General features: G+C 43.7%; 1 protein-coding gene across 1 annotated transcript; it reads right to left on the bottom strand.

Annotated features, from left to right (window-relative positions):
* Nucleotides 1-1804: 1804 nt before the first annotated feature.
* Nucleotides 1805-21226, bottom strand: Cd274 (CD274 molecule). Its single transcript, XM_057779976.1, has 7 exons — nucleotides 21164-21226; nucleotides 16635-16700; nucleotides 15335-15670; nucleotides 9406-9690; nucleotides 7250-7357; nucleotides 5682-5741; nucleotides 1805-4599 (listed from the first exon to the last, which is right to left on the bottom strand). The coding sequence occupies exons 2-7, from the start codon at nucleotides 16684-16686 to the stop codon at nucleotides 4577-4579; spliced, it is 864 nt and encodes a 287-aa protein (XP_057635959.1). The 5' UTR covers nucleotides 16687-16700; nucleotides 21164-21226; the 3' UTR covers nucleotides 1805-4576.
* Nucleotides 21227-21971: the final 745 nt, after the last annotated feature.

Genomic DNA, 21971 nt, shown 5'->3' on the forward strand with positions numbered 1-21971 from the left:
ATCCATTCCCTGTTAACAGCTATTGGGTGGTGTTAAATGTTTGGTCATTCTGAATAAAGGTACAATGGCTAAGTTTATGTGTGTGTGACCTAGCACACGTGGGAAGCTGTAGAAGTGGAAATGCTGGATCATGTGTAATCTGACAGAAACTGCAGCTTATCTACCACAGGTGATAGTGCCTCCTGACCCCTCCACTGTCCGTGTAAGTAAGCACCAAGGTTCTTTGTTCCATTTACACCGTCTGGAAGAAGTCACTTTTCGTGCCATCAAGGGTGGCCATGACGACTCAGCCGTCCTCTGAAAAGAACCCTAGGCCTTAGGATTCACTCTGAGTTTAAATTTGAGAGTGGTTGTTTGACAAGGAAAAGAAGTCTCATTGGCTAACGATTTCAGGGGCTTCACAGCCCAAGCTGGCCCTGCACACCTGGCAGAGGCCTCTGATAGAGTTCCAAGCGTGGTGAGGTAGCATCATGTGTCAGGAACACAGGTGAGAGCAGTGAGCAGTGTGCAAAGGGAATCAGAGAGGAAGAGATGAAAAGAGAGAGCCCGTAAAGGAAACTGAGATCTCATGAAAACAACCGTGATATGAATTAATCCCATCCAAACCATCCAAGAAAGAAGTCAGCTTCCTACTGTAACCATATGGGCCTGACTCACTTTCCACAGAAAACCATTAAGGCCTCTTCAGGACCAGTCATCAGCTTTTAAAGGTTCTATCTCAGCCATACCACTGCCTTGGGGACCAAACTTCCAGTTGATGACTGTCTGAGGGACAACCCAGATCCAAGTCACACTAGTCTCTTCAGAACTCACCATCTTATCTTCTGGCTGGCCCCAGGCAGCACTAAACTCTCACATCCTAACACACGAATTACCTCTCACGAATGTTTTAAACGACTGTTTACATTGTGTCTTCAGCGAGACTGCAAGCCCTTTGAAGCCGTGGAGTGTTCTTCCCAATTCCCAGCAAAATGTAACTGTGAGTCACTGAGACGTTAGCAGAGGAAGTGGAAGATTGATTTCTGAAGCTAAATGTTACTTTGTATATCTCAACTTTGGGGTAGGTTGACCCTGAGACTGCCAAAACAGGAACTGGAGGTGGAAGGAACCATTCAGAGAAAAGACATTAACCCACATGTTGGCACATGATCCGATCCTGTCATGGAGCCTTCTGCTGGTAAACCCATTGATTGTCCAGGGACTGACATAGTGTGTTATTATTACTATAAAGATATAGATCTTCCTCTAAAAACATCCGGAGTCTGTCATCTGTTATTAGGAACAGTTACCATGTGTTGAGAGCATCTGATTTCAAGAAATTATCCAAGAATCCAAAGCTTCTTCAAGCTGAATTGTGAGGAAGTGGCCAAGTGAGACAAGACATTCAAAGAGCCACACTTTCTCTAGTGGTGCATGTGATGGTGTTTGTCTAAAAGGACTGTAGACTTTCTTATGGTTCCAGAGAAGTCTTGGGTCCTAGTCCTGAACTTTGCTTAGTTCTAGGTTTCTCGCTTCCTTTTCAGAACCTGAAGACTGAGGGGCATGCAGCTTTGCGGTGTGATGCCAACACACACCTGAGCATGCTCTCCAAGCAAAGCCCCTTCACATCCCTGGTTCTGGGGATTCCGCTTTATCCTCCCACCTCACCCCCAGATGGAAGACTTTTGACTGATAACATGCCATCTAGCATAAAAGCTGTGTGTGGGGGAGGGGAATAAAGACAGGGATCTCAGGTATTCAAAGTGACGCCTTCCTACTGGAGGTTAAACTGAAAATGGTTTAAGAAACAAAAATGTTTAATAAATAAGAATATTTTATTAAATTAATGCAATACAATGACAATTAGATACAAAATAAAATTTACATTTAGGGCGACCCACAACACAAAAGTATAAAGTGCCGTTACAATCCAACGCCGTGAGACGGTGTTAAGATTTCAAATAAAGTGAGTAAGTGGAATCTCGCCTGACTACATATTTTCTTAAACTTCATACAAACAGAACATTGCCATGAGAATCATCCCATGAACGAGTAACAGAAGGGTTCCCTTGGGGGTTCTGATTCATCAGTCTTACCTCTGAGACAGGATTTCACTATGTTGCCCTGGCTGACTTGGACTCTATGTAGGCCAGGCCGGCCTCAACTCACAGAGATCTGCCTGCCTCTCTTCCCGAAGGCTGGGATTAGAGACTTGTATGCACCACTGTACCTGGCCTGTTTCTTCAGCCCTGACATGGGATCAGACAAAGAGGATTGAAAGAAAGCTCTGGGCTCTTTCTCCCCTCCTCCCCCAAGAAAACATTATCTTTGAGGCCCCTGTGGCAATGAGAGGCAGTGACCTTCAAGGGTTCAGGCAAGAGCTAAGGGGCTTTTCCTGGTACAAGGGCAGGTCCAGGGCAACCAGCAGGAGGAGCAAAGCTGGGATTTCCAGGGAGAACCTGTGATAAGCAAGCGGAGCATCTGTGTTTGAGAAAAGAAGCAGAGGGAAAACAGCAGTGCCAGCACCGCTCCAGATCTGCGTCTCGCTGAGTGAAGGAGAAGGCTACCGACTCCTTGGTGTTGGGTTGACTCAGTGGACCCTGGGGACTCATGGTCTCCCTTTGAGCAGACACAAAATAAACCAAACACAAACTCAGTGAGTGAGTAAGTAAGTGCTCTATAAATGGTATTTTACAGGTAGGGACAGCAGACACAATGCCTGGCCTAAGCACTATGAGAGATATCTGGAGGGATGGGAAGGAAAACCCTAGAAAGGAGGCAGTTCCCTTCTAGGATCTTTAAATAGGTTCCAGCAGCTGCATAAGGATCAGTACATTAAATAAAAAGGGCAAATATAGCAAATACACAGTGAGCTACTATTTAGAAATTAAAAAAATATAGGTACTTTAATATATATTTCTACCTATTAACCGTCTTTGGGAAAATATATGTGCAAAAAGCAACACCAGTTGCTTCTGGGAAGGAGCTAGCAAGGCTAGGGTGATGGAATAGAGTTTTATTTTGTCTTTGGGACCGTTCTGAGTCAGCACCCTGTTGACATGTATTTGGATTGCATGTGTGTTCATGTGCATGTGTGTGTGCATGTGCGGTGCATGTGTGTATGCATGTGTTGTGCATTGTGTGTGCATGTGTGGTGTATGTGCGTGTGCATGTGCATGCGTGTGCATGTGTGGTACATTGTGTGTGCATGTGTGGTGTATGTGTGTGTGCAGGCATCATTTCTCAGGCACTGCCTACATCATCTTTTGAGGTATCAGCTCTCATAAGCCTGGCGCTTACCAAGCAGACTAGACAGGCTAGCCAATGAGAGTTAGGGATCTGCCTGTCTCTGCCTCCCTGGTGCTGGGATCAAACGCATGCAGATATACCCAGCTGTTTTTGTATGTGGGTTCTGGGGAACAAACTTGGGGTTTTATACCTCGTGAGGAAAGTGTTTTACAGCTGAGCTATCTCCCCAATCCTCAATATCATTTAGATAGAAAAATAAAAAGGAACTTTTAAGCAATGCTAGATATTACAAGGAGGAGGTGAGGTTGTGTGGCGAAGGTAACAAATTAGATGTAAATCCAATGCTAGACAAGGAACTCAAGAGTTACTTCCAGAGTCTTTTAAATATAGACTCCTTGTTAATGAACATTGCTTTGAGTATTGAACTTAAGCATATGCATACGCATATCCAACCAGTACCCTGGCTTGCATCTCTATGCTCAGGGCCAGCATGGTACACAAGGCTGTGTGAAATCAATGCTACTTAAGCAGTTTTTAAATTTATTTCTTAGCTACAAACTGAATCCTGAAAGGACAGTGGCTGAAGGACAGAAATCTGATAGCTGTTATTCTGTAGGCAAATCACTTAATTGCTCAGCTTCTTGGGCTACGAAGTGAGTATAATAGAGGTTACCCTGAGGGTTGTTGCTATGGAGATGAAATGAGATTGTTGCATGTAGTATCAGACACTTATAAAACTGACACTTCAACGGAACAATTACTACCACAGAGCCTCAAGGACTGAGAATAAAGATTATTCAAGTCAAATAGCAAGAGCCCTGTTGAACCAAGCATGTGTTCTCCATGTGTCCCGCTTACACCAGTAGTCACAGAGGACACCAAGCACCTCATACATGCACATGCTTTTCTGCCTGTGGACAAGATGGTAAGCAGCAGGAGAGTTTGGTGACTGTATGTTAGCATCGATTCTGTCTTTAGAACGCATCAGGCACAACCACACTCCCACAACAAGCATACACAAACTCAAAATAAATAGGAACACTCATTCTTCCACGCTTGTGACTCCCCGCCGCCCATCCAGGCACCGAGTGGAGTGAAAGGGCACTTCTGCAAGGGCCAGATGTTGAGCCAGGGGTTCTCAGCCCACTTTCCCGAGATGATTAACGGGTAACTTGCTTGTTGGTGTCTCCTGCAGAAATGTCCTTTGTCCCAGGATCGCCTTTTTTTCTCTCTTCTCTTGTCTTCCCAGGTTCCATTTCGAGTCCTTGGACCCACATCCCAAGGGCCCCTTCATTCACAGACCACAGACTGCCAATCCCATCTCGAAGATCGGAGGTTTCCATGCTGCTTACGTCTCCTCGAACTGTGTATCTGGAGAGGGACAATAGTATAGTAATCACAGGGGCGGGAGTGTGCGGGGAAAGGCATGAAGACATTCAAGACAAACAAGTTGGATATTGCTACATCATATGATAAGGTTGCAATAAGACAGAGACAAACCTGACAACACTTGCATGCTGACGGATGACTAAACACCCTTGTTTGTCCGGGACTGCCCTGGTTTTAAAAATGGAAAACCTGCTGGACTGAGAAACCCTCAAACTGAGCAAGCTAGGCTGGTTCCTTGGGTAACTCAGCAGCATAAATGGTAGTGCACGCGAGGGAACCTGCTCCGGTCTGCTCAAGTTCACGAGCCAGCTTTAATCCTGCCTGGGCTCAGTGGTACCCTTGGGTTCTAACCACAGTACAGTGAATAAGAAAATTTGATAGAGCCTATTTAAAAATTTAGGGCAGTGAGGGTTTTCTACTCCTATAAACATAGACATTAGCAGCAGAATGAAATGGAGCCCATAGGATGGGAAGGAAAGTGCATGGCGAGGGCTGAGTGTTCCTGCCACCTTATATTCTCAGCTCTGCGTTCTCTACTGTAGGATGGAGATAATTCTCATACTTATGAGTGCTTGAGGGCGGGTAATGAAATGAAATCCATATCCCACACATGAACGAGTTAACAGCTGACGGCACAGCAGAACCATTTGTTTAATTACACATTCCTCTGACTCAGCACTCTCTCTGGTTGCAGGGCTACCAAGGTATCAGCAGCTTAGACAAAAGCGCCCCTCCCCTCCTGCTCCCAACTCTTTGCATAAAGCCCTGGGCTGGGTTTTACTATACAGGACCATCCCAGAATTTTCTCAGTTGTAGGAGTTGTGAGGCAGAGGAGCCCCCAGTCCTCACAAACAGGCTCCTTTGGAAGGAGGGGAGGTCACGACTAGTCGATATCTCTTGTTATAATAGCCTTTTCTTCTTCCTGTTTATGTTGTTTGCTATGTGGTTCAAGAGGCTTGCAACTCACTATCCTCCTGCCTCAGCCTACAGAGCGCTGGAACCGCAGCCCTGCAGGACCAAACTGCACTGTCCTTCCGTTTACCCATCCCTTCTGTCACACTTACCATTTTGGTTTTGTGACTTTGTGTCTTCGAAGCCACATTTCTCCACATCTAGAGTTTGCTCTGAATGAGAAAAAAATCAATCTTAATTCCGTAGAGCACAAAACTACGACCCGACCCACAGTGACTCAAGTTTCAACTCAAGGTTTTTATAAGGCACTACTCAATCTTAATCACCGGACTTTTAGTCCACAAGCTTCCTTATTCCAGGTACAAAACCCCAAAGCTAATTATTCAACAACTTAGGACACATACTCTCTCTCTCTCTCTCTCTCTCTCTCTCTCTCCCTCCCTCCCTTCCTCCCACCCTCTCTGTCCTCTTTCTCTCTCTCTAGGGTTGTCTACTTTGTTTCCTGTCCTGCCCTCAGAGCTGGCCGACACCCTGAACTACAACTCTATTACCTACTGACTCTATACCACACTCATTCTCCATCAATCCTTTCCAGACTCAGTTCAGCAACAACCGCTTCCTTGCGCAAGCCCAAGTCTAGTACTAGTCCAGATGTGTCACTGAAACCTAATGTCACATCTTGGCCACCCTCTTGGTTCTGGTCAGGGCTATACTTTGGACACAGCTGGTTGCTACCCCCTCAGTTATATGGCTTTCCACATACACTCATTCTCCGAAGGATTAAAGGGGAATTCCTCTCAGAAGACTGAAGCTCATTTCCACATTTTACTTCCCTATTTAGCTTCAGGCAAGTCCATACATCACTGGCTCTCTGGGTATACACTTCAAAACACTGGGGAAAAGGTTTTCTCTAAGTCATCTTACAAGGGGATGACATTATTTGAATGCACTCATTTTCCTAGATTTAAATCATTCTTATGGGTAAATGCTGAAATTAATATATGAAAATTATTTAAAACACTATGTCATATTGATTCCAGAAAGTCTGCAAAAAAAAAATGCTTTGTGATAAAGACAGCAGTTTTAGACAGAAATGTTTCCCTACTTAGGGTACCCAGAACCCAGCTCAATAGGATGTTGCAAGGAATTCAACTTGAATTCAACTGAGACCAACGGGCACAATGGTCTTTCAAAGTCTGTGGTTATTTGCTTGTTAAAAGGAACCTTACAGCTGTCTTCTTCAATCTCCACTGCTACCCATCCTACACCTCGGCCCTGCACTGCACACAGCGGCACTGTCCGGCTCTACTGTGAACCCCTGAACGGCGGATGCCGCAGTGCTGCCTCGAAAGCTAAGTCTTTTAGCTTCCCTAAACCCCTGTCCAACTCACACCCTTCCAAAGTACAACACGGTCCAATGGTACACTCCCAGGTAGGAGATGCAGCGGAACAGCTACATGAGCAGGGCTGAAGGAAGACTCAGCTCACGGGAGTCACAGCTCAAACTTTGTCTAACTGAAAGTGAAAGGCACAACCTTCAAGGTCAAGTGTTTCCCAGGAAGGCTCTGCTAGCCTGTTGGGTCAGGTCCTGTGGTACGGGGCTGCCCTTATCAAGTTAGGGTAGGTGCTGTCTCTGACACTGCCTATTCAATATCGCGGAAAGAAGACCTTCGCGGACTTTCCCCAGGCAGCACAGAAACCACAGCGGTGAAGGAAATACCTTGTTTTCTTAGGTAGAAGAAGCCTAGGACTGCAACAAAGAACAGTGAAAGCAATCCCAGAAGTACCCAGTGAGTCCTCTTATTTGGGAGAAATTCTGCAGGTGGTTCTGAAAAACAGAATTGAAAGATGCCGACTAAAGATAAGGTTTTGCTTGGAAATAGTCAGGCGAATGGTCATTCCTGAAATCTAGTTTGGCTTTAGGGTAATCTTACTTACTAAAAGTCAATGGCCAGTCAGGGCTAGCACGCATGCCACAGACTGAACGCTACTCCCGCAAATGGCTTTGAAACCTCCAAGACTGAATTTTACCGCTGCGGATTGACTTTGAAACCTCCAAAGGTTTCAGCCTATCAAACAGAAATGCTAGGGATGTCTTGTGTGGCTATCTGTGACATGTTTAGCATAGTGCCACAGAAAGTGACTGCAATATTAAATGGGGACCTCGATGAAGTAAGTTCCTTGTGCACTCTTTAATATAAGCACTAACAGCCAACATGGCATGGAAGGCCCATTCTAGAACATGGGAGACCACTGGGCACTGTTAAGCAGCTTCTGCCTTCCATACCTGTGGTCGTGATCACGGACCAATGTGTGTTTTTATTCCTCCATGTTTGAAACTCTCTTGACATTCTAGTCATTGGCTTCTCATGCTAGGGTCTCTGTCTGAAGTTTTGGGAAAGGTAGGTCCTGGGGCACAAGGATGCTTTGGGATTGCCAACTCCCATCTCTTGTTGTAAGTCAGTTCCTGTTTGTCCCCACTATGAATCAGTTGAGATTCACAATACTTAACTACATGATTTATAAAGCCTGTTCACAAATGTTGTATTTGCATTTCAAAGTAACAGATGTTAAACCTACCAACTGTTTCTTATAAAGCCAAACAAACCCAAGTTACAGGCAAATAGACAGAGGGGCTAAGTACGTTACTCCAGGATGCTCCACAAATAAATTGCCACCAAACAGCGTTTGTTGTTTTATTGTGATGATGTTCGCTTGTTTTGTTTCTGAAGCAGAGTCTCTTGTAATCCATGCTGGCTTTGAACTTGCTAAGTAGTTGAAGATGACCTTGAACTTCTGAGCCTCTTGCCTCTGCCACCCAAGTGTTTGGATTACAGGTGAGTCCTACATCACCAGGCTTATCTGGTATTGGGTGTCAGCTCTTTGTGGATGCCAGGCAAGTACTTTCCCAACTGAGCTACATCTCCAGCCTCATAAAACAGCATTGAATGGCAGGAACCCAGTAAGACAGCTTTTATGAGGGAGCTCAATTCAGTTAGGCCGTCTTCCTGGTTTTCTACACTTGTTTGCTCTTTCTGGTTCCAAGTCCATCCTGGGCTGAATTTTCATATTAGTTGACTTTTCTGGGTAGTTTTATTTCTTTTTTCTAAACTTTCTAGAGCACTACTGCTGGTGGACATTGGAGAGGAGATGAAGCAGAAGCAACTCTCCTCAGAATTCCCTGGATTTAAGTTCTTCTAATGCTCTGAGCCTTTCACCTGGCTGTCCCCCATCCCGTCTATTTCTGTGAGGTAACAAGCTTAAAAAACAGCTGAACTTATCTACAGCTCATTTTATCTTTACGATAGCCTTGCCAGGTGACTTATAACCCTTACAGGGAACGTCAACTACATAGAAATCTAGTAGGCTGCCAAAAGACAACAGGCTCATGTTCTATGCACAAGGCAGACTTCCTGGAGTTGAAACATCAGAGCAACACAGGGGGAACAGATCCTTCATAGCATTTGTTTCCTACCACAGAAGCCCTGGAGAGAAGAGAGCAGCTCCAGTATGATAACGTTTTGATTCCTGAAGCATAAGTTGAGTCCTTATCTCTTGCCCCCATGGTGCCCCAGCTGCGACAGTATTTCCTACGTTGCAGCTGTCCCCTGTTCTCCTGGAGCACGGTGACTTTTGTCCTATTCATCTGCAAACACTCAATGCCTAACATACAGGTTGCACTGGGCAAATGCTCAATAAACACTTGCTGAATATTTTTTAAGTAGCACTATAGCTTGTATGCAAGAAAATGGGGGAAATAGCATACATGTAATAAACATAAGTGCTGTTTATCCATGCACTCGGTCAGCTGGCACTGAATGATTATGATGGACAGCTATCATGCTAGGGGACAAGGGACAGAATTAGGCAGTTTACCTGGGATGATCAACTCAGCTGTGTAGTTTTCCCCTGACTGTAATCTCCAAAACGTACAGTAGAAAACATCATTCGCTGTTGCGTTGATCCTCAGATTGCTGGTCACATTAAAAAGCTCCTCTTCTGTCTGGGAAGTGGTGACAGTGGTCTTGTCACTCAGGGATTGGTTGTCACTGTTTGTCCAGATGACTTCAGCTTTTGGGTAGCCCTCAGCCTGACATGTTAGTTCGTACTCGGACGTGGCTGGATCCATGAAAATTCTGTGGTTGATTTTGTGGTACGGGGCTAGGTCATAAGCAAAAAGAGGTCAGGGCTCTCTCCCATCGCAGGTGTTGTCTGCTTACAAATACTATCAACTTGGGCCAGTTCTTGGAGAATTATGTCTCTAACTCAGCTCAGGGAGTGTGTGCTAGTCTGCCTCAGGTTTTCTGTTCAAATCTGGGCCATGTTTGGGCTTAAGGAACAATCACATTGCAGGAATAATCACACCGGCGAGCTCATTGGGCTCAAACTAAATGTCTCGAATAAATAAAGTAAATTATCATCTTGAAACCAAAGGTCTTTCTATCTAAATATAAATTATATCTATTAAATCAATAATCATTGTTCTGCCCTCAATGTTTTAGTGAGCCATTTAGAGCCTAGGAGAGAGACTTTATTACCTACTCCCAGCCAAAGACATAATAAGAGTGTTGCATCATATTTTCATAGAAATCTGACACAGAGCAGCTAATATAAAGCAAACTGAAATAATGACATGATGCTTTGTTGCCCTTGAATCAAGAAAATGACCACCAATAAAATAGGTATAATTATGATTTCAAAACACAAAAGGGCTTTTTATGGACACTTGCGCCCTTAGTCTTGTATTTGCCATATTTAAGAACAATTAAAAATAAAACTACTTATACCTTATTAAATAGGCACTTTGTGAAATAATGTCACCACAATAGAGTCTATCCCACATTGCACAAGATTTAATTTTTCTGGGAATTAAAGGTTTACATTTAAAATCACTGTCAATGATATAACATTTGGAGTGAAATAGTTGCTTTCTATTCTCACTTTTCCTGGGCGTTAGTTGAAGGAGAACGTGGTGAACCAAAGAGCTGACTCGTCCACACTGATTCAACCCCCACAGCTTTCATGTCTAAGATGGGTACATGCACAAAGACGCAACATTAAAATACAAACTTTTACTTATGTGTTTGCTATAGTACCTGTTAAATTATTTATGCCTCATAACCCTTGATGGCAGTCACTGTACGTCACTGTCGGCCACAGGAAGAAGGAGGGCTACTGTGGATTTTTCAAATGCTCCTTTTTTTTGTTTGTTTGGTTTTGAGGAAGAGTTTCTTTCATTTTTTTGTTTTTGTTTTTCGAGACAGGGTTTCTCTGTGTAACAGCCCTAGCTGTCCTGAAACTAGCTCTTGTAGACCAGGCTGGCCTTGAACTTACAGATTCGCTTGCCTCTGCTAGGATTAAAGGCGTGCGCCGCCACCACCACCCGGCTGAGAGTTTCATGTAGATCAGGCTAGCCTCTTTTTTTTTCATTATTTTTTTTAATATTTATTTATTATGTGTACAATATTCTGTCTGTGTGTATGTCTGCAGGCCAGAAGAGGACACCAGACCTCAATACAGATGGTTGTGAGCCACCATGTGGTTGCCAGGAATTGAATTCAGGACCTTTGGAAGAGCAGGCAATGCTCTTAACCACTGAGCCATCTCTCCAGCCCTAGGCTAGCCTCTTGAACTTGCTGTGTAGCGAAAGAGAACTCTATACCTATTACAGGCAAGCGTGTGCCACCACATCGGGTTTTAAACTAGAACTTCATGACTGGCAGGCAAGCACTCTGCCAGCTGAACTACAGACCCATTCCCCATGTCTACTTTTAACCGAATTAACCTATTTTTTTTTAATGAGCTCATTCAAAAGTCTCCTTATAGAAACAGAGGCTTGAAGATAATACTAACAATTCCACACAAAGCAAAACAAAATGTCAGAAGTGACTTCATCAACCACTTTCTGAAGTTAAAAACAAATACTGAGTTGGATACGATAAAGCATTGGCTAAAATAAGCTTCAAGATTATTGAGACCCATCTCCATTTGTTAATGGTGAATTTCACCATAATACACACTGATGCTGTCACAGTTGGCAAGACATTACACATATTGTTTATTCCAATTATTTCTCCTTTGGGATGTCTATTTTTGTCCATTTCAAGAATAGATCATGTGTTATGTGGAGCCAACTATATGAAATCAATGACAGTGTCGTCTTTTGATCTTCAAATTGGCAATTTCTTATGATATAAACTATGTGTTGGTGCCAAATTTATATTTCATAATCACATACAAGTTTGTGGCACTTTACAGAAAGGCTAGACAAGCAAGTTTTTTGTTTCTTTTGAAAACTCTGGCTCAGATCTATAACACTCTGCTACCTAGTTGGCTGATCAAGACCAAGCAGAGATCAGTTTAGTTTAAAGTCATTGTACAGCCTGATGCACACTCCAGCAGCCCAAAGCTAGGCAGCAAAGCACAGTTAGTAAGGGCACAGATTTCAGAAACGAGCTAGTTAGGCTTAGGACCTGGCTTTATAATTTTAGATGTATTACTTCTTTGGCTACATATCATTGAATCTAAGATGCCATCCACTGAAAGACACATTCAGATTTGAAAGATAATAAGTAGGGAAAAACCAGCATGGCCATGATCAAAGGTCTCCTCCACAGCGTCGTGCTAAAGATTAGATGAATTCATATGAGCAAAAAGCCCAGGCTCATGGCCTAACATGTATTAGGAGTTGCATAAGCATTGTGCAACTGCTCCTGCTACCGTCAGCCAGACGAGGAGGACCAGGAACACGGTGTTCCTCCCCTCTTTATCACTTCTTCAGTGGGTCTTCAGAAAGTCCTTACAGCTCTTGGCAAACAGTCTTGGCAATCCATTTTCCCATATTCAAGTTTGTTCAGAGAACAAACATCTTAAGCTAATGGTTTTTGAAAGGACCATTTCTTCCTTCAACAAATATTCTTCTCTTTTCTTGTTGCTCAGGAACGTCATCATATGCCAAGGCGTAGGGGCCCAACAATGAATAAAACAGACCCAACCCCTGCCCCTCCGGTTTGTGTTGCAGACGAAGGAGAGAGAGAATAAACATGAGATTCTGAGACATACTAGGTGGACACAGACGACACCGAAAAGATTTAAACAGGACTTGCGGATCTGGTGGGCCTTCATCATCTATCCGTATGATTAAAATGTTTCCTACACCTGCTCAATGCCATTTAAGGTCCCGGAAACATTAAATGAACATTTCATTTTTTTTTGTGATATTAATTTCAGTGATTAAAGCTAAAGATTTCAATTGAAAGCCGCATACCTGGGGGTCTTCTGTAACCTTTCGAAAGTATAATAGCACCCGAAGAGATCATGGCAACTGAGTTAATACAAAACCACAGCCTTTCACATTTCAGTTTTGAAATGCTTCACCTTTAAAATCCCAGGGTGAGTGCCCACCCTCCCAGGGAGCTTTACTGCCACACACTTGCAGTAATGGGAAGAGAAAAGGGGCAACAGCATTACTGTGAAATCATTTGCATGGGAGATGACTCAGGAGTTCTACTTCCTCTGCATGCAAAGCTCCTACGTGCCAGCCACCACGGTGCTAGAGATGGAACCCAGGGTTCCACACACGCTGGGCAAGTATTCTATCGCTGAGCTATGTCCTATGTCCGTCCTCAGTCCTGTTCCTATTCTTAGTCTTTTTTTGCTTGTTTGTTTGTTTGTTTGAGAAAGGGTCTTGCTAAAGTTGCTCAGGCTGACCTTGAACATGATATGTGTGTGTGTGTGTGTGTGTGTGTGTGTGTATCCCAGACAAGGGGTATATATCCCATACACACACACACACACACACACACACACACACACACACACACACACACACACATATATCCCAGACAAGGCCCTATTTTGCCCTACTTTGTGATTCTCCTGTCTCAGCCTCTCAAATAGCTGGATTTAGCCGAGACACTCACCAAAGCCACAAAGCCCAGGTTCAAATCCTTGGTCTAGCTCATCTAAACTCCCAAACCACTGGCTGTAAATGACAAGATGAGATGGGAGTAGAACGCCAAGGTAGCGATGTCTAAGAGAAAATGAAACGTTCACACAAGCAGACCTTCAAGTCTGCTTGGTCATCAGCTTTGCCCCACCAAATCTCCCTCCACGGAGAAGTCATCGGTTCCAGAAGGTTGCCTTTTGCATCAGAGATATTGTGGAGTAGATAATCTAGAAGACAGTCATCCTCACCAAAAAGTCAGCTACTCCCAACAAGTCACAGGAGACATCTGGACACAGAGACTTAAACTCTATGCTTCCTTCTTCCTGACTGCTAGGAATGGACTTTCCCCTTACCTCAGGTTCAGCAACCTTGACTGATCATGACCTTCAGGCTTCATAATGCCTTTAAATGTCTTGGAACAAAAGAGACACCTCATATTTGCTGATGAGCTAACACACGCTCAAGATGTGAATAACCACATCCCTTCATTCATGGATGTCACAAAAGACAATGAAAATAAAGACAAGTGATATTTTCAAAACAATGGTAGCTTCAAGAGATCCAGCATCAGAGACCCATTCATATGCCATCAGTTGGACACATTATCCTAACTTCTATGTAACGTTTTTGGTAATAGTTATCTTGATGCCTTAGAAGAAGTGTGAACTTTTCCTATTTTTTTCATAATACTGACCTTCACACTAGTTTAGGAATAAAAGGATTACAGGAGATTATCTAATTCTAGTCAAATATTTAACAGCTTATTATGAAAACCAAAAGAAGCAGGCAGATCATCTCAAGCATACGCCTGGGGAAGAGAGAGTTCAGCTCACTGTCAATCAGGGAGAAGTTTTGGCAGACCACGGAAGGGGGTTCCAAACTGAAAGGACGCCACTTTGGGAAGTATATGAAGCAAGGAGCCTTGGGGAAATTCTGGTCCTGGCAGGCGTTTGGATTGCCTGTGTGAACGCTTGGGAGGGGTGCACTCTCAGTTCTATGAAACCCAACAGCGAAAGCAGGGGTGGTTAGTAAGGTAATTTCCTTCCCTTAGCTAGTTCCAATCCAGAGCCTTAAACTCAATTGACCTGATGATATTTTCTGGGAGTCCTTTTCCAGGAACTTATACCAGTAGTGCCTCCTCGGTGTACTCCCAAGTGATCCTGATACAAGCCCTGGATGTATGGCTGGTGGGCGTGGCTTGGACCATCTCTGTGGAAGAATGGCTTCTTCCATACTTAACATCATCAGTTCTCATCCTTCATAGATTAACCTTGTCTTTTTGAATGTGAATCTTACAGCAGGCTACGTATGTGTGTGTGTGTATGTACGTATATATGTATTTACATACATACATATATATTGGATTTTGTATGGAGATACCCAAGGGAAGGAAAATGTGCTAAGCCTGGTAGAATTTTTTTAAAAACCAATCCAATAAAAAGGTTCTGGAGGGATACACAAATAGCATATGCATGCCATGGGTGATGGCACTGAAGGGAGGAAGGACATTTTTATGATTCTATTCCTTTCCATGATATCCAAATTATTTGTAAGTGTATATATTGCATTTATAATAATAGGAAGCAAACACCTGGCACTTAGCCTTTGAAAGCTCACAGTGCTGCAGAGCACGGCTGTGCATTATCTGGTACTGGATCTCAAGATACTGTCAAACACAAGACGCTAGGAGTATTCATTGGCGGAGAGTAAGAATGAATCAGTCAACCAATGAATGGACGAACAGGCTGCTATTGTTCTGTGAAAAGTAGGTGTGGACTTCCAACAATGAAAAGCTCTCCGCATTACAGAGACGTCTTAAACGTAGGTCAAGACTTCCTTATCGGGAGGAACTCTTACCATGGACTTTCAGTGTGATCCGCTTGTAGTCCGCACCACCATAGCTGATCATACAACAGTAAACCCCAGCGTCCCGCAGCTTCACGTCCGTGATGTGAAGCCCAGCGTTTCCCTTTAGAATCTGTTCCTTTGGCAACGAGGCTCTCCCCGTGAAGCTACTGTCTTGCTGGTCTGTCTTTCCATCTACGAGTTGAATAATTTGATGGTCGTCCTTCTCCCAGTAGACAACTAAGGCAAGCAGGTCCAGCTGGTGTTCTACCGGGAATCTGCATTCAATCGTGACATTGCTGCCATGTTCTACCAAATACAGGTCCTTGGGAGCCGTGATGGTGAAGGCTGAAAAGAAAGGGGACCAGCCTTCAGAAGACAGAAAAGTCCTCCAAACACATTTGGAAAATGAGTAAAAGGTTACAATCATTTTATTTGTTGAATTGCATGAACACTAAAATTCTTCTTTCAAATATCTTCACTGGGAAGAGCACAAGCAACTTAGATAGTATATTCCCAGCCTTGTTTATAAGAAATCAATAAATATAAATATCTTACCAGTAGGCCATTTCCCAGTGATCTTTAGGAGTTGTCCATGGGAAATGGACAATCTTTTTGTTTTGTAGTAACTATATTTTTATATTCACCCCCCTCCCGCAGGTCTTTGTAATTTTTTAAAAATTTTTTTATGTTTGCTTTTGTTTGTTTCCAGTGCTGGGATATGGAATTCAGAGTCTGATCACGCTGGACAAGAGTTCCACCACTAAATTCTACCTACAGCTCCTGCATTTTCCTTCATCTTTTACAATGATACAAGTAACCTATTTACGAAGAAGGAAAACTAGAGTGTGCTTTTTATAAGCAAAATACACTCCCTTAAATTATTTTGGGGACTTGAGTGATCGCCCAGCAAGTAAGCTACTTGCTATGCAACATAAGGACTCGAGTTCATCCCAAAACCTATGTTAAAAGTCAGCTACAACAGAATGTACCTGCGATCTTAATTTCAGTTCTCCTATAGTGAGGTGGGAGGTAGAGACAGGAGAATCCCCAGGAGGTTTGGGGCCAGCTGCCTGTAGTCCTCGGCAATGAACAACAAATAAGAGAACTTGTCTCAAACAAGGTAGAAGATGAGGCCCAACACTCAAGGTTGCCCTTTGACCTCCACATGTGTGCCTAGCAAATGCATGTGTGCATTCACTCCCCCACCACACACACTTCATATGCATACACACACAAATTACTTCAATTTTTAACTCAAGGTTACAATACCCAAAATAACAGAACCCACTGAAAAGATTTGGAGACTTACCTCTTAGCAAGTGACAGTAGACTGTGAATGTAGTGATGGTAAATATCCTCATGCTTCTGGAATTATCTAGAAATGGGAAACACAGAAGGAGTGCTGCTTAACTCAAATAGCCAAACAGTGTGCCATCAATAGAAGACCTGTCCTGCTCATATAGAAAATAACCTCCAAGAGCCAGGATGGGACGCACAGATAAGCCAGCCGGAACCAAGTACACTCTGTGAATGTGGAGACAGCTGCAAAGCTGAAAGGTCAGGACTTTCCTTTCCTAACTCAAGGCTCTAGGGAACCAAGTGAGAAGAAATTGGTCTGGTGAGACGAACATCTTCATATTGAGTTATAAGCCCTCCAAGTCGATAATGTACATTCAAAATAAGCCAAGGGAAAAATACCTCCCCAACTCCTCCCGCTGCACCATGCTTTTCAACATTGAGAATTATCTGTAAAGTCTGCCTTAGGCAAAGCTTCAAAGCAAAGAAAATCTGATTTTCACTTTCACTTTTCAATGCTTAAATTGAATTTGAAATCTTAAAATCTCCCCTCTGCCTCTTACCTACTCCAAATTATAATACTTCTTCCCAATACAGAGAGAAAGTATACCAATAACAGGAGTGGGAAGGGAGGAGAATTTGATTTGGCCCGTTTACTAAGGTCTGGACGCCTCAGGACCACTCTCTGATGTAGCTGTCTAGATCCTGGTCTCTATTCTGCTGACATTTTTCTAATTCACTCAGTAAACACTGAATATCTCTTCTTGAGTCTGGCACTGTTTGGGGCACTGAGGAGCAGTGAGCAAGAAACAGAAGGCATTCTTCCTTGGAACTGATGTCCAAAAAGGGTGGCCAAAGACAGTACTACACTCCAGCCAATCTATTCGTTAACATCTCTCTTTTGTGTTACTCACGTTTACAACTTTGATAGGAAAGTCAGTCCTCCTTCCTAGAGTCTCCTTGGCCTTTGTGTCTACACAGGCATATAAAGTGGAAGACAGGCTGTGGGCATTCACTCTCTACAACTCAGTAAGAAAACTATACATGGGTTGGGAGGAAAATAAACAAGAGCCCCACATAGTTCAGAGAATAATAAATACAGACATAGGAAAGGACACTCTTTCTAAGAAAGTATATTGAAGATTTATGATAACATTTTTGACCTTTTGCTCTTCCAAAATTATAGCTTCCTCATAGTTAGTGTTAGTGAAATACGGGTAGACAGGATTTCTGGACTTTCATTGCTAAGGATGTGAAACTGTTTGTACAGCTTTTTAAAGATTGGTGTGGTAATCTCTGTTAAAACTTTAACTGTGTATGTCATATATCTCTTTTTCCCTGTCTTAGAAATCCACCATAGGAAAACAAACAAAGATCTAGCAGGAATGACAGGGCTAAGAACAGCACCTGACTTGAAACACCCCATGCAGCCTCAAGGCCAGTAAACCTGTATGTACTACGAAGACCATGAGGGGCAGAACTTACAACATGCCTAGGGAATGAGTCTGCAAAGTCATAGGAAGGAACTTGGAGGGCAGTGCATAATGCAAAAATATACTTGTGGTTTAAAGAAACCCTCAAGCCTGTCTGAAGATATTGCTTGACCATGATTATCTGCAGTGAAACGTGACTTTTACAGGGAACACGGGTAAGTTCTCACCCATTTGTAATTTTGAAGGAAGAAAGACAGAAAAGGAGAGATGGAACCATGAATGGTTTCTTCGTCTTCACGTGTGCACCCAACTTTCAAATGAGTGAATAAACGAATGTTTTACTTTTATTGTTGGAATAAAATGAATGATTTCACCTACCAAACTCCCAAATGTTTGGCGGATGAAGTGAGGGAATGGCAAGGACCCTGGAAATGGAGTCTAGACATCTTCACTGAGGTGAAGCGACCACATCAGTTTATTTTAATGCTCTGCCGTTGTTATAGAAACAACTGTGTGTGCATCACATACACACCCTTCAGGGAGCATTCGGTAATATTGGCTAACAGATTTGGTTGCCAAAGTTTGCTTGGGAAGGAGGAGAGCCGCTTCTGATGTGATGATATAGAGGCCCGAAGGCTGCCAAGACCTCTCCCAAGACATAGGACAGCGCCTGACAGCAGAAACGGAGCTGGCCCACAGAGCCACTGGTGAAAGATGGAGAAACTGTGGCCACTCTGAGCATGTCTGTAGATAGTTTCCTTTCCGCCTTTTCCCCTACAATGAGACAGCTCCTCTCTACCTGTTTAAGATTTATTCATGTCATGTGTAGGTATGCTTTGCCTGCTTGTATGTATGGGTACCACATGTGTGCCCAATGCCCACAGAGACCAAAAGAGGACATCAGATTCCCTGGAGTGGGAGTTACAGAGGGCTGTGGATCCCCCAAGAAGAGCAGTAAGAGCTTTAAACCCTGAGCCATCTCTCTAGTCCCAGTTCCTCTATACATTTACTAGCCATTTGAAAATGTAAAATTGTAAAAAAAAAAAGTGTAAGATTGTGACATAATTATTGTAAGTCTTGTATCTAATGGGCCCTTAATATTTAACTCCTTTATTTCTAGGTGTTGGGTTTTTTTTTTTTTGGTCCTTTTTTTCAAAATCATAAGCATTTGTGTATTTAGTCAATGTTTGGTGAGTACCTATTGTGTGCCAGGTCCAAGGTTAAGCCTGGAAGATAGATTTCCCTAACGGGAATTGCTGGTCAAAGGAAAAAGTACTTTCCCAATTCGTGACACATTTTGAAAATTGGTCCCATTGCATCTTCCCACTGTGCCGACATTATTTTTTTTTACTTTTTTCTAATTCAATTCTTGAAAAATGCAGCTTGAATTTTTTTGAAGAAATGTTTAGTTCATGATAATTATCTGATCAATTATTTTGTCTCTTAAGGACATAGGCTTCTTATTGACTATTATAAACCCTTGAGGTTAGAAAAGGGCAGGATGTAACTGCAGCTGAGAGGCTGAGGTAGGAGAATTTTGAGTTTGAGGTCAGCCTGAGCTACATAGTGAGACAATGTCTTTAAAAAATGGGGGGGGGCATTTATCAGAAGAGTAAAATAGAATGAGTCATTATCCTCTTGCTAACACTGGGCACATATTTAAAATCTTTCTCTCCAGTCATCTGCCCAAGGAGATGAGACAGGATGACAATACCAAAGGACGCTGAGCTAGGTCTGATATTCACCTAATTCAGTACCATACCCTCTCTTCCCTGGCTCTCAGAGCGCAGCTGTCAGCTGTTGGTAGAAGGAGGGGAAACGAGGAAGCCCAGGGACCACGTAAATAAGCGTGGTCTTGACCTCTGAGCCAGCACCTCTTAGTTGTTCTGAGAGCACAGGATCATCTTCTTCCTCGGGCAAGAAACCGTACTCTTTGATGAATTCCCAGCCAAGAGCAGAGACAGGGCACCAAAGTATGAACAGTGGAAGAAATGACAACTCATTCAAGATGGGGAAATAAGTTTGTCCCCGGGAAGTCCAGAAGAGCACCCTGGAGCACAGCTTCTCTGTCTTCCCACAGAAGGTGGGAGAGGAGCAGCCGCAAGCTTCTCACAAGTAAGAGTGAAGATTTACCCACGTCTCTAATTCTATCAAATGATCCTAAAGCCTGAACTCCTTCCCTCTCACTTCTACTTTCAGGACTGTAACTGCTGCCACGACCTCCTATCTGTGCTGTTCAGCTGGAAAAGGCTAATATTTTCAGAGTATAAAGTTCTTCCTAAATACTGCCAGTCACTGCCATTGTCAGCTGCATATACTTTCTGGAACACATCTTCAGTTTATTTTTTCCCTATAAAGGTCTTTCAGATAGCCAGACATAACTAGGTAGCTTTAAGAGTTTATCTAAAGGAAATGCCCAGCTATGTTCCAGGCATCCACACATAGTGATGACCAGTGAATGACTGAGCTGGCAACCCGAGCTGGGCATCTATCAGTGGGAGAGTGGTGCCCTTAGTTATCCAGCACAATGGAATACAGCAATAAAAACTGGCTATTTAATTCGTAGGAAAGCATCCACAATTATTTATTCAGATTAAAAATAAGTAAGATAGAACACTGTACTTACGATAACCCCAAGCTAAACCTTGATATAGCCAAGGTCAATGTGTCTAAGAAATGTCTGGGCATTTTTATGTTAAGTTCTTCTGCTCCACCTCCAAGACTCCTTTAGGTCCTCTGGGCAGATAGAGTAAAAGTCTTAGGCTCCAGCGTCCTGGATCTTGGCAGAGGAAGGGACCTCAGGAGATGCTTCAAGTGGGACGACTTACCCAGTCATTGCTAATGAACAATCAAAGCCGCGCTAGGACCCAACTCTTCTGACCCAGCTACCTACCCCAAGACCGCATTCATAAACACACACATTAACGCTAACGATGCCTTATCACCAGACAGATTCTGAGGTCTTAGCCGTGCAGGGCTCTGCTGCCTATTAACCCATCGTGTTTCCCTGTTGCCTTCTTCTCTCTCCATCCTCAAAGGGTCTAGGAGTCTGGCTCTAAAGTGCCCTGCTAGCCGCGGTCCCGGGACTCGGCGTGAAGACGCTCCCTACCTGTAGGCGGGGAAACAGGCGGCGACCTGCAGGTGCAGTGTGACTCGTGTGGCCAGACGCTAGCTAGTCCCCCAACCTTATAGCTCAGGCCCCGCCCACTCTGGGTTCCCGCCCTACTCAGAGCGGGGCGGGAACCCTGAGCACCTCCGCCCTGAAACCGAAATTCCCAGCCGCACGCGAAAAACCTGTCCCTTTGGAATTCCTGCTGAAGGCTTCAGGGTCAACTTTGGGATAAGATACTGAATTTGTAGAAAAACGAACTAGGGTCCGGCGTGGTGACGCACGCCTTAAATCCCAGTACTCCGGAAACAGAGGCAGTGGATCTATGTGAACTGGAGGTCGGCTTGGTCTACACAGCGAGCTCCAGGACAACCAGGACTACAATAGTGAGACCCTGTCGTGAGAAAGAAAAAAAAAAAAAAAACAGAAAACTATTTTTTTAAAAAAACGAAACTAAAAGTGAAAGTGAAACTTGCCTTCGCTTTCTTGTAAATGAGGTTTCCTAAAAGAACCGGTTCTGAATCAACAACTATGAGCTGTTATTTGAGTGGCGGCGGGAGGGAAGGTAGGGATAGGAGGAGGGGAGGGTGCCTGTGACTCAGAGATCCACCTTAGGTTGTCTTCCCCTACATCTCCCCACCTTGCTCTTTGAGAGAGGGTCTCTTTGACCCAACTTCGCGTTTGCAGCTGACTAGACTCGCCGGCCAGTGTGCTCCAGGGATCTCCGCCCCTTCCCCCCATACCATCTCACTCCGGGGTTCAGTCTCTTATTTGTGGGTGCTAGGGGACCCGACTTTAAATCTTCCGT

This window comes from Chionomys nivalis, chromosome 8 (assembly GCF_950005125.1).
Source record: "Chionomys nivalis chromosome 8, mChiNiv1.1, whole genome shotgun sequence".
NCBI lineage: Eukaryota > Metazoa > Chordata > Mammalia > Rodentia > Cricetidae > Chionomys > Chionomys nivalis.